The 13,389-nt window shown below is 53.9% G+C and overlaps 1 protein-coding gene across 1 annotated transcript in view; it reads right to left on the bottom strand.

Annotated features, from left to right (window-relative positions):
- The window catches only part of TMEM132E (transmembrane protein 132E), a 38,460-nt gene extending 27,399 nt beyond the window's left edge, over positions 1-11,061 (bottom strand). The window contains exon 1 of the mRNA XM_086475398.1: positions 10,943-11,061. Within this exon, the coding sequence (XP_086331524.1) occupies positions 10,943-11,061 (119 nt within the window). The remainder of the gene's footprint in view (positions 1-10,942) is intronic.
- Positions 11,062-13,389: the final 2,328 nt, after the last annotated feature.

Genomic DNA, 13,389 nt, shown 5'->3' with positions numbered 1-13,389 from the left:
CCTCATCTGCAGGGTGCCCAGTGAAGATGCCGCTGTTTGGGAACCGAGTCCACATCACAGCCATTCCCTGCATGGCTCGTATGTCCCCTCCCTGGGAGCATGTACCGCATCTGGTGCAGCAGCCCTAGCCCAAGGGTGGGTTTTTCTGCCTCCACTGGCCCCGTGAGCCCTCCAGGTGCCTTCGCCCCCCCTGCTCCCCATCTCCCGTCACCAGGAAATAATGGCTGGTGTGTTCGTCCTGGCAGCCTCATTTACAGTGGAAGTGCATAAGACATCTCCATTAATGCCAAAATAATTCATGGCAATTAATGGGATTGACCTTGAGCAGTGACAGAAGCTGAAGATGCCCCCAAGAAGCAGCGGCCCAGCAGTATCAAGGGGGGAGGACTGTCCCTGAGCCAAGCCCCCACGCACCCCCGCCACCTTTGGGTGCTGCTGGGAGGTCTTTGGAAATGATACTGGGTGATGGCAGAGGGACAGAGGTGAAGAAGATGAGGGAGATGGGGTCTGCCCTGAAACTCACCACCTGGAGCCCTGCAGGAAGGGCAGAGCATCATTCTGGTGACTGCAAAAGGCCCCGCTGCTGTAGCAAGCAGCCCCACACCACCACCAGGCGACCGCCACTTGTTTTCATAAAAATCCTATGATTTATAAGCCAATCTCCCGATTGCTTTCATTAGGGGAGGCCTGACTCATGAGCCTGAATCCTCAGGGATGGTGAAAGAGCAGAGTGAAGCAGTGGCTGGGACATAATTCATCCCTCCCCAGCCTACCCGGAGGGCAATGGGGCAAAGCCTCAGTTTCCCCACTCCAAAACAGGCCCCAGGGCTGGGAAATTGGGAATGATGACAGGACCCATCATGGGAGCCTTTTCCTGCTGATGGATGAGGGCTTTTAAAGCAGGGTGTTTGGGTGCCATCCCTCTTGCCTTCCCACGGCGCCTCTGGCAGGTTCTTGGCGCTGCCACTGGGATATTTTTCAATTGTTACAGAAATAAGTGGTTTACCCCAGTTGGATTTTATTTATGGCTCTGGCTTTGGCAGGCTGAGGGTCTGGGGTGGGCAAAAGCAGGTGGCTGTGATCTCTCTCTCCTGAGCGAGGACCAAAGTCAGCATGCCGGTGGTGTTGCTGCTTGTACCAGGCAGATGCTGGAGATAAACCCTGTTATTGTGGCAGGAGTCGAGGCAGGGAAGGTCAAAAAGCGACACCAGCACAGGGTCCCGTCCATCTGTGTGAGGACCCACCTGAGCATCTGCTGCTCTTTTGGACACGTGATGCACTGGAAAGCCCAAGCATGGTTTTCGCAAGGAGTTACCCCAAAAGCATTGAGGGATGTCCAGGCAGAGCTCAGTCTGGCTTCCTACATAACCCCCAGGCAGCTTGGGGACACTGGCTGACACCAGTGACCTCCAACCACACATCCCACTCCCCCTGGGTGGCTTCACTCCTGATGGCATCTTGTCCGCAACAGCCCCCCCTACACGGGGAAGGATTCTGGGGTGCAAACCCTAGAGGCTGGAGGCACTTCAGAGCCGCTGACCTCCATGTGGATCAATCCCAGCTGCGGGAGCAAACCCCAGGCAGAGCTGCCTGTGCCAGTTCAGGCAGAAAGCATCCGCAGTGCCGGGACAGCCTGGCCTCTCCCTGGTAATCCCTGGCCTGCATTTCACCTGCCTGTAATCCCAGGACAACACTAATCACTGGGATAACTTCCCGGGAGGCACTAATCACCGAATCCGTGCCTAATCCCTGTGGGAGCTGCTGTGGACGTGTGACAGCGGAGCTGAGCTGCTGAGGCAGGTGGGCAGTGGGCGTAGGGGCTGCTGTGACAGGTCCCCGGGTGATGGGCAAGTGGTCTGGGGGGACCCACCTTTGCCTTCACATGCGGAAACTGAGGCACCCACAGGGACGATGACCCCCAAGGCACATCTGAGCTTTCTCCAGCTCTGCTGTGTGTCTCCACAGGTAACGGAAGGAGCTCGCTGTGATGATAAGATGGAGCCATGAAAGGCGAGGAGGGCTTGTGGGGTGCAAACCTCTCTCTGGATGCATTGGCATGGGGAAATGCATCACCAAACCCCACCTTTTTGGGGGGCTTTAAACAGAAAGCCAAGAGCCAGGGCTGGGGGGTTGCACCTGGAAGGACACCCTGGGCTGTTATTTCTCCTGCCATGACCCCAAGGATGCTCCAAAGATAAATCACCTATAAACCAGAACGAATTTTTTAAAAAAAGGCCATGGGAATGCCCCAGGACAGAGAAATCCTCAGCCTAAGCCTCCAGTTTTCCCATTATTTTCCCAAAAAGATTAATACAGACGGGGAAGTTCCTTGCCTGCAAGAAGCTCTCTCTGATGGCGGCTGCCTTGTTAGCAGCTGGAGCGCTCGCACCCTGGCCCGATAGCTAATTCTGCACGGGACTTGAATAGCTGATCCTGGAACGTGATTAAAAATATATATCAATTCCCTCCCCTTCAAAGCAGCACCCGAAATACGTTTATATCACTTGCCTTTCCTTATATAGTTCTGATAATGACGTAAATATAGAAATCCTGTAATTGTCATAAATTAATTTTATATTATTATTTCTAAGGCAAGGCAGAAAAAAGCACATTTTATTGTAATTAATTATCTGGCTGGTCTCCTTGGGGGGTTTATGGTTTGTTATGGGGGTCCATGGTCTGTCCTGCTCTTCCCCCATCTCTGCCCATTTGGGGACTGTCCCCATCCCTGGTCCCCAGGGTCACCCTGTGGGCTTCCTTCTTCACAGGGTGATGCTGGCAGAGGCAAGTGGGTAGAAGAAGCAAGAAATGGGCTGAGATATTTCACCACTGGGATGCTGCAGGTCCCGAGCACACCCCATGGCACCCGCAGCCATCAAATTGTTTTGACTTTTGTGTGCCCCAAACAGTGTAATGGCGCATTAGATATTAAATGCAATATTTATATTAAAATGAATATTTTAATAGTGTATAAAAGTAACGGAAGGGCAAATCAAAGCAGTAGCACCAAGCCCTTTCCTTCTTGCGAGATAAAAATGTTTCATTTCAATTTTACTGTTTGGATTCATCTTTGCCTCGACTTTTACGTTCCATTAAAATATTAATTTCGGGCTATATCATAGGCCTTTAATATTTTATCTGATCTAACAAGTCAACATTATCAAAGTTGCTGGGGCTCAGCATGGGAGAACAGGGGGAATGAAATGGCCCCATGAGTAGGAAACCCTGCAGACTCAGCGGTTCAGAGGGGAACATGTCGATAGACCAGCGGTGGTATTTTTCCACTTTCCTTCCAAAAATTTCCATGGGGAAATTTCTCCATTTCCATTTTTGGCTGAGGAAAAAAAAAAAAAAAAAAGGGGGAATGCCAAAGTGTGGGTTTCCTTTGCAGGGCAGGACTGATGGTGTAAATCCCTGTAGCCAGGTGCTGGGCTGTGCTTCGTGTGCCTGTGAGAACATCCATCACCCAGTGAAACACCCCATATTAAAACGGAGCATCCCAGCATCCTTGCAGAAAATCGATAAACACCACGTTTCTCCACCACCGGGGATTTAAGGCACCTAATTACAGCAGCTCGTTAGGAGGAGGCGGTTATCTTGGCAGCCAGGGAGGCCAGAAATAGCGTTTCTTTTCTTGCCTTGCTGTTTGCTTTCTTTTTTCCCAAAAAATAAAAAACGCTGTGGAGATTTGGGGGAGGATTTAGCCACTTGAATGAGTTCAAAAGCAGCTCCTCCGAAATTGGCAGTGTGATGATGGCAGCACTGAGGCCACGAGCACCCAGCCCTGGGTGCTATTAGATGAGGGAGCAGCATGGTGAGGACCAGGCTGTGTTATTTTGTTATTTTGGAGGAGGAAAGGAAATCTGCAGCACCTGAATCAAATACCAAGCCCCCAACGGACAAGAGGGAAGCGAGGCATTGGCAGGTGCTGGGAAATCAAAGGTAACAGGTTCTGCCTTAAGCAAAAGCACGTTTTGCATCCTAGCCTTGGGATGCAAAAAATACTGGCTGGGGGATAAAGGGATCGAGAGCAGCCCTGGGGAGAAGGACTTGGGGGTGCTGGTGTACAAAAAGCTGGACATGACCCAGCAATGTGCACTGGCAGCCCCGAAAGCCAATCTCATCCTGGGCTGCATCCAGAGCAGTGTGGGCAGCAGGTCGAGGGAGGGGATTCTGCCCCTCTGTTCCGCTCTGGTGAGACCCCCCCTGCAGGGCTGCGTCCAGTGCTGGGGCCCCCAGCACAAGACAGACACAGACCAGCTCGAGTGGGTCCAGAGGAGGCCACGAAGATGCTCAGGGGGCTGGAGCAGCTCCCCTGTGAGGACAGGTTGGGAGAGTTGGGGGTGTTCAGCCTGGGGAGGAGAAGGCTCCGGGGAGACCTTCTAGCAGCCTACCAGTACCTGAGGGGGGCCTGCAGGAAAGGTGGGGAGGGACTCTTGATCAGGCAAAGTGGTGACGGGACGAGGGGTAATGCTTTTAAACTAAAAGAGGGGAGATTTAGACTAGATATTGGGAAGAGGTTCTTCCCTGTGCAGGCAGTGAGACACTGGCACAGGCTGCCCAGAGCAGCTGTGGCTGCCCCCTCCCTGGCAGTGCTCAAGGCCAGGCTGGATGGGGCTGGGAGCAACCCGGTCTGGTGGAAGGTGTCCCTGCCCATGGCAGGGGGTTGGAACTGGGTGGTCTTTAAGGTCCCTTCCAACCCAAACCATTCTGTGATTCTGTGATTTCAGGGATGGCTGTGTCTCGACCTGCTGATCGCCAAGGACCCTGCAGCGCCTGCGGGTGAAGGAGGGCTGACAGAAAAACTTAGCACACCAACGGATTCAATGCCCAGGACACAGACCCTGTAACTCCTATGGATACACACCTGCCCGGAACAGGGTGCGTGGCAGGTGGGCAGCAGGCTGGCAGGCAGGAGCAGGCAGGGTGAGCCTTGCTCCCAGCCCTGCTCCCTCCCACAGGGCTGATGAGTTTGCAGCTGGTTTCCACCATAAGCCTGAAGGGACAGTCAGGTTCTCATGAGGGCAAGGAGGGATATTCATCATATCCAAACAGCTCCGGAGCTGCAACCATTTATTTCTAGACCCTGAGGGCAGCGAGGAGGCAGAGCAGGTGTCTGCAAGCCCCTGCCTGCAAAGGGACCCCACTCTTGGGGAAGTTACTGCCACCCTCCACCCAGACCTCACCAACATATATACATATATATATGTAAAACATATAAAAATCAATGCAGAATCCTTTCTTTTCCAGCCTCACTCCCCATACTGTGCTGAGACCTCACAGGGCTGCAAGACAGCACATGGTGGCCGTGTCTCCAGGGTGGGTTTCCATCAGCATCCCTGTGCTCTTGCCAGGGGACGCCTAACCAGCCCGACTAGCCTTTGCATCCCCGTCTCCCTGCCCCTTCCCTGCCTCTCTGGCCAAGATGGAAAGACAGACAGGGAGAAGCACTTAGAGGAGGAGAAAAGCCCATGTGCTTTGGTTTCGCAGTCCCTGCCTCAGTTGGCTTGGTTCAGGCAGTTTGATTTTCTGGAGGCTTTTAGGCCTTCCCTGATCCCTAATCAGATAAAAGGCTGTGGTGGGGGAAAGCTTCATGGCTGTGCAGCCCTTAATGGTGCTGTGGGGATGAGCTGGCCATGGAGCACAGCCTTCCCACAGCCCTAGCATGGCCCTGGGTGCATGCACGCTCTGACCCCGCTCAGCCTCATGTCCCGTGGGGCAGGATCCAAGCTGCTTTCTCCCCCCACCTCCACCTCCCCCGCTGGGATGCTCTGGGGCAATTTGTGGGCAATGGACAGGTTGGGCTGGAGTTGGGTTGATTTGCAGTGTGAGGGGTAGGGTATTGGAACATCTTGGGCAGCCCCAAATCAGGAAAGATGTGCTCATTGATGTGTATTGACTTGTAGGTCCTTAGCATCCTGCCACCCCACAGACATCTCCTGGGGGTGTTTGGCCATTCCCAGGGTAGGTTCAGCTAGGAATTGCATGGAAAAGGCCATTTGGCCAGTTGCCCTGCTCCTGGGATGCTCAGGCCTGCGCCCACCACATCCCCCTCTTCACCCTTTGCCAGGCCCACCTGCCTCCAGCAATCCCTCCCAGGGGAGCGCATTCACCCAAGGCTGGCTGGCGAATGCTCCAGCACCTGCAAGGTGGGTCCTGTGGGACACAGCAAAGACTGGCACCGTGCGATTATCCCAGTAATGGTTTTCACTGTAAGCTGGGGAGAAGAAGACAGAAAACTGACAAAAGCACACACACATCTCAGCCTTGAAAGCTCTGTTTTGGCATGAGAAGAGCCACCGTGAGGTGAAAAGTGGGAGAAATGCGACGAGAGGGGGCTCTCCATCCATCCAGCTCTGACATCAGAGCTGTGCGTACCCCACAGAGGTTCTACTACAGGAACAGAAAGAAAAACTGGCCCTTCAGAGAGGGCAGGGGGCAGGGGACCTGCGGGCCTCGAGGCGGGGCTGTCCTCTGAGCATGGGCTTGGTAAGTGCCAGGCTCACAGCTGGCCCCAGGTTGACAGCCTGGCAGTAGTCAAGCAGGATGAGATCCCACCAGCTCTCTGAGGATGGGGTACTTACCAGGGGAACATGAAAATGGCCAGTTCGGATGAAAGCAAAGGTTCGTCTAATTCTGGATCTGGTTCCTGGGATGGTCAGCTGCTACCTCTCCAGCCAGCAGCCATCCTTCCCTGTATACCTTCTCTCTGTCCCTCCACCCACCTACACATCCATCCATGCATCCATCCCTACGTACCTTCTCTTTGTCTGCCCACCCACCCCTATCCCTCCATCCCTCACCCATCCCTCTATCCTTCCAACCCTCCCTCCACCTGTTTCTCCATCCCTTTCTCCCTCCATTCCTCCCTCCCTCCCACACCCCCTCTGCCTCCCCCGCAGATACTCCTCATCTCAGATCCCCTCTCTCCCCACTGCCACCATGACCTTTCCAGGTGAGGACCCCCATATCGGCATCTCCACATCCACCACAGTGGGGCACCTCCGCCACCTGCCCCGGCACCACTTGGCCAGGGCTGAGGACCATCGTCAGCTGAGCAGCGAGAGGCTCCAGCAGCGAGCAGGGCCTCCCTTTCCCCTTCGCTGGACCTGTCACAACAGGGCTCATAGAGGACAGGGATGGCAGCTGGGGGAGGCGCTGGGAGAAGGTCTGAGACCGGCTGAGCATCCCACAGCCTGCCTTGTTTTGGGGGGCACAGTGGTGCATTGGGCTGTTTGCTCCTGGGCATGGGGTGGTGGCTGCTCCAGAGTCCCACAACTGCCAGCGTCTCCTACGGGGACACACACTGCAGAGTGACAGCAAGCTGCTGCAACCCAAAAAGCAACAAAGCATCTTCAAAATGTCAGACCCCAGCAGCAGGAGGGGGGGTATCCCCCATGCCTGCTCTGTGCCTCCTCCCACCGGTTCAACAGCAGACACCTCCTTGGGGGATCTCCCTCCAGGGCTGGTAACCAAGTGCTGGAGCAGCTAATTGCAAGCAAGGAGCCATCAAACACAGCCCTAACTCCTCCCAGAGCTTCCTGAGTGGCTGCTGGAGCTCTGCTGCAGGCAGATAGGGCATCTGGTCACTCCAGCAAGCAGAAACATCCCCTTCCCACCGGCCTTTGGAGGCGAAACCAGAGCCTGGCTTTTATCCTGGAGCTTGGAGCCCCATCCTCAGTGCCTGTCCAGCTGGCATGTCCAGTGGAATAACAACGGAGCAGCTGCTAATTCGTCTGGGTCAGCCCCGGTGCTGCCTGATGGCCACAACGGTAATGGCTGGGGTGTCCCAGGGGTACGCGATCCCATCTGGAGCAGGGCCCAGTGAAGCCCTTTCCTTCCTGCCATTAGTAGCTCCCAGCTGGGATTTGGGCTGCTCCCATCCCTCATGGTGGGGAAGGACCCCTGGGAAGACCATTTAGGACCATGAATTTTTCAGGAGCTCATTTAGCAGTAGACATTCTCCCATCTGATTTTGTGCAAAGTGGATTAACCCCTTCAGCAGCCTCTGCGGTGGGGGTGGAGGAAGTAGATCCCACGTGGGAATGGGCTGCTGTGATTTGGGATTGGGGCAATGCAGGGGGAAGGCAGAGGCAGGAGCAGGGGCTGGGTTTGGCTCTTTGCTTTGCTGTCTGGGGCCAACAGCAACCTGCTGCCTACACCAGAAGGACTGGCGCCATGGCTAGCACGGGCTGGAGCTGGCAGGGAGTGGGCAGCGGCAGCCCCAGAGGCAGCAGAAATTCGATCTCACCCAACCCCTCATTTTCCACCTGGGCATTTGCAGTATGCAAAAACCTGCTGGGAAACCCATGCAAAAGGCTTTGCCTGCATCCCCATCCCCTGGGCTGAGCCTCTGGGACCGCAGGCGATCCCATATCTGATGGAGAAGAGCCACTAGCCAGGGCTGGGAGGCACCAGGGAAAATAGCATTTGAACTACATGCATTACTGGAGTCTGGAATAATTATAGCGCCAGGGTCAAAAGAGCCTCCTTCAACGTCATTTCTCTGCTCAATTATGCAGCAGCCGTTTAAAATAAAATAAAATAAATCCTCTGGAAAGTCCAGAAGTGGAAGGGAAGGATGGGGAATGGTCAGGAGACAGGGAGGATTTTCCAGAGGGATAGCTGCTGGGCTGTCTCAGGGGCAGGCAGGGAGAGGATCAGAATTTTGTGGCAAAAGCGGGTGTTTAAGGCTTGTAGCAACAATTTCTATCAGAGCTCAGTGGTCTTCCAAAAGAAACACTTCTGACCTTGACAGTATCTGGCCAAAGATGATTCAGTTTTGGCTACAGGTGTTCACATCTCAATTAAAGCCCCTGACATCTTCAGGGACATCTCTGATGCATCCTTTACATCGACCCAGCTAACCAGGCTGGATATGGGGATGGGTTTTCTGATTTCTGCAGCCCTCCTCATGGGGGTCTGATGGGTGATCACATCCTTCCTTGGCGTTATCTTCCTCTCACAGAGCCGGGTGTGGAGGGCGAGGGTTCCCCATTCACCCAGGGGCTGCCAGGGTGTGGGCTGCATTTCCCCAGCCTGGAATTATGCTTTGCAAAGTCAAACGACCTTTGAGGGCTCTGCAAGAGGTAGGCAAAAGGGCTGAGCCCCTGCCACCGACTTGCAGTGTGTCCTTTGTCACCTCCCTTCACCTCACTCCCACTTACTCCTGTGCACAGGTCAAAACGATTTTGCATTTTGGTTTATGTCCCAAAGGCCATGAAAGGGCAGCAAAGGGAAGGGTCTCACCGCAGCCCTCCCCCAATCCCCCTGCCGCTGGGGCCTGCCCCCTCTCCCACCTCTGTTCTTGCACCTCCTGGTTCCAGCTCTACCTGAAGGTGAATTTGGGGGGGAGCAGGGCTGATTTAGGGTTTCATGAGAGCCAGGACCCCACAAATCATTGGGATTTATTACAAACTGCCCTGACCAATGTGTTCCTCCTGAGAAACCCCACCCAAGCAACCAGGCTGTTTGCTTCCATGGGAAAGCACTTCCCCAAGGGAGGATGCCTGAGTTCCCCCATGCCTTGGAGCATGGATGACATAAGGGGCTGAACCCCCTTTGCAGGCTTCCCTCTGCCCTTCCCCTGGCACCTCCCAGGGTTTTAGCCCCATCCCTGGCTCTGCCAGCAGGTGATTTAATTTTACCCTCACAGTATCCTTTTAGCATGGATCGCAGCTCTCAAGAGAGCTATGCTCATCCTCTGAAGGGTGCCTGCAGGCTGCAGCGCAGACAGACTCCGGGCTGGCCCGCGGGATGCCATGGCACCCCAGCTGCACCAGTTTCCTCTCCATATCATCAGGCATTATCCTGGTGCACACAAAACTCTCACAAAAGAACAAAGCAGCAAGAAAAATAAGAGTATGCAAAGGCCAGGCAAGGGAAGGCAGCGAGTTTCTGCTTGGCTGTGCAGGGAGGGGTCTGCGGTGCACAAACAGTATCTGCTCCCAACTCTCCATACCAGTGATATTGAAGAGAGTTGCAAAAGTCCATTTTCTTCACCCAGAACAGAAAAAAAAAAAAAAAAAAAAGACATTTGCAGCCTTGAAATATTTATGTTCCCCCTGCAGAAGCTGTGAGACCATGCAAGCTCTGTGGAGGTGCTCAGTGCCAGCACTGGCGCCGAACACCCCTCCCAGGGCTGGAGGGAGGCAGGGATGCTCCCTGGCTGGGTGATTTCCATGGGAAAAGCCGGGCTGGTGGGGGTGTGAGCACCTGCCCAGCCTTGCTTCATCCATTGGTGATCTTAATTAATTAGCCCCCTGTTGTACTACTAGCTCTTATTTATATGCCTCTGAGACCCCTGGGCAGGAGCAAGGGCTGCGGCTGAGCAGAAGGACCCAAAAACAAGCTGAGGGACTCAAAAATGAGCAGAAAGACCCCAAAATTAGTGGAGGGACCCCAAAGCAAGAAAAGTGACCTCAAAATGAGCCTCTCCCTAGGGCAGAGTCATGATTTGAGTATCGGGTCCATGCAGATGTGCCAGTTTTGGGTAAACCCAGCAAAAAATTTTTTTCCATCCCAAAGCAGAGTCCAGGAGAGCAGAAACGACCCAGCCAGCCCTGCCAGCCCCCACCCTCCTTATGGGCTATAGCCGTCCCAGACTGGGACCAGCCCAGCCCAAGCTGGGCGAGCAGCCCGCCAAGGCCCTGTGTCTCTATTAGTAATTAACGCTGGCCTCTGATCGATGCTGGACCTGGGCCCGAGGTTTTCCTCCCCACCGCGGTGATCCATCCTTCCCCCGGGACCACGGGGCTTGCTGTCTCCCCGTCTGCCTCCCCAGAGTTCTCTGGAAAACACACTGGCGCCGGCGTTATCAGCCCGACCGCAAGCCAGATCTGCCAGAGCGTCAGTGCCATCCCAGGAGCCTGCTGTCTATTTTTAATCCCACTAAAAAGCAGGTAATTTGTCACTTGAGTCTCCATCCCGGACTCCCACTTACCCAGGCGGGAAGTCAGCAGCATCTCTGGCAGCAACCCTTGCATGAGCAGCCCCAAAACCTGGCTGCAGGAGGACGCTTTTCTGTTCAGGGTCTGCAGCAGCAGGGTGGTCCTGGTCCATGGGGCTTGGATCGGAGCCTGGGGTCAGGAATGGACCCTGTCCTAGTCCTTATTCCTTATTTTCCTTATTCTTTATGCCTTATGCCTTATTCCTTATCCTTTATTCCTTATTCTTTATTCCTTAATCTCTATTCCTTATTCCTCATTTCTCATTCCTTAATTTCCTTGTTCCTCCACATTTTCATCTGACCGTAAATTGGGGAGGGGGGGGAGAAACAGTAGTTTCCAACCATCCCAAAGCAGACTTCTCCTCTCCTCTTTCTAAAACTGCCAGAAACTTGGGAAAAAAATCCCATTTCCCACTGTTCTGCCACCAGCCCATCGCAGGGGTGCAGCACGGCTCCCTCAAAAATCGCTGCTCTCCGCAACAGCCCTTGAACCCTGGTGCATACACCAGGGCTCTGTACTTCATCTGCTGGCAGATAATTTTGCTATTAATAAAATCTGCATATTTAATGTAGGAGGTTTTTTGGGGGTGGTCTCAACTCACACCTTTGATCCCTGTGGTCTCCCCACCTGCCCCCCCCACCAGGCCTCCGTGTGAGTCCTTTGCATCCCAGTGGGATCCAACAGCTTCAGCACTCCAAAACCAGAATCCTGTGGACTAGAAATCAACCCCCCCCCCCCCCGCCAAAATGGCAAAACCAACCTGATTGTGTGGCAGCCCGCCCAGGTGGGTGATGGCAGATAAGGGCCCGGTGCCATGGAAAAGGGAAAGCTCTCCAGGAGGAATATTAAACCTCACAGCGGATGGATTGGAGGTTTATCAGCGGTTTTTAATGGTAATAGATTTTTTTAATGACCCGACTTTATTACTGGAAACAATGTGAGGATGCAAAGTGACTTTAAAGCTTGTTAAAAGCTTTTTCCAGCCACTTTAACTCCCTTCTCCCATTGCCAGTGCTTCTTCCAGCGGTGCTGAAGGGTCTGGGCAGGGAATGGGGAGGTGAAGAAATCCTGGCCCAGCCCAGTAAAACCACTGCTTCAGTGGAGTGGGATGCACTGGTGAAGACACGTGTCCCTGAGCAGGGGACACATGTTTGGGTGGCACAGGGATGGGGTGGGTGCATCTTGCTGGGGCAGCTTTCAAACTGCGCCCTCACCAGCTGCTGCGAGCGACGGAGTCTACTCTGAAAAATAAGGGAATTCCCTTTCCTCTTGTCCAACTTCCAGGTTACATGCTTTTGCCAGGTGATATTTGTACCTCTTAATGACTAAATTGCAGCGCTCGCACTGAATCGACCTCTCAGATACTCCATCCCGCAGCATCCTCAGACCCTCCTCATCCTTGTGATGGAAGGAGGAAGAAGAGGGTCAAGGGCAGCACTGCAGAGTGGGGCAACAGCCAAAATGCTAGAAACTGGGGATGGGGCTAGGAAAAGGGGCAGAAAAATCAGGCAAGGGTGAAGCCGCAGCCATGGAGAGCAGCGAGCTTGGGGCAGCAGGCTCCCCCAGCCGTGGCTTCTCCAGGACTGCAGCCGGCTTCTGGCTCTAGGCTTGGGCAAAGAGATGAAAGAATATCCCCCTCGGGGACTGCCAGGTCGGATGCTTCGAATCACCTATATGTGGTTATTTTCCTGGTTTTTGGTCCAAAGCCACTGGAGCTTGACCTTGATCCAGTGTCTCATTTCCCTCTGCCAACCCAAAACTGCTGTTTTTTCAGCAAAATAAAAATGGTTGCTGGTTGAGCACTACTCTTCTCCCGCACTAGAACCAACAGCAGCTCTACTGGCACCCCAAACACCCCAAATCACTTCCATGGCCTCGCCACCACTACCAGGTAACAGCTGGATTTGTCGGGCGATTTGCTGGTGCCATTTGGGACACTGACATCTGGCTGGGGACACCCAGGAGGGGTGGAAGTGGAGCCTGGGGAGGAAAGTGAAGGACCCCGACCCTTCCCATCACCACTGGTGTCCCAAATCCTTCCCTTTAATGCTTCTGACACCCTGTCTGAAGCCTAATCATGAGCGCGATGGAATCAAGAAACCCCTTTGATGTGTCCTGGGTGGTTCCTTGCGCCGCAGGGAGCCATGGTCAAAGCCCGGCTCCAATACAGCGGCGTCACATAAATCATATCAAATTATTTCCCCGCCATTGCTGGGAATTGCTGGTTGAGGCTCTCAGATGCTGTACACTCACAGCTACTAATCTTATTCACCTGCCATTTACCCTGGGAGCACAGCATGAAGCCGCCAGCCTTTCCGGGGTGCACAGATATGAGCTCTGACATTGTTCATAAGAGCGAATAAATAATACTAATCAGAGATGCTGCAAATTACGCACCAGGGCCCTTCAGGCTTGCAGAGTTGGGTGCAGCAAAGGGAAA

This window comes from Leptosomus discolor, chromosome 18 (assembly GCF_034619465.1).
Source record: "Leptosomus discolor isolate bLepDis1 chromosome 18, bLepDis1.hap2, whole genome shotgun sequence".
Lineage (NCBI taxonomy): Eukaryota > Metazoa > Chordata > Aves > Leptosomiformes > Leptosomidae > Leptosomus > Leptosomus discolor.
The sequence above is the reverse complement of the archived record's forward strand: the minus strand, read 5'-3'. Positions and strand labels throughout refer to the sequence as shown.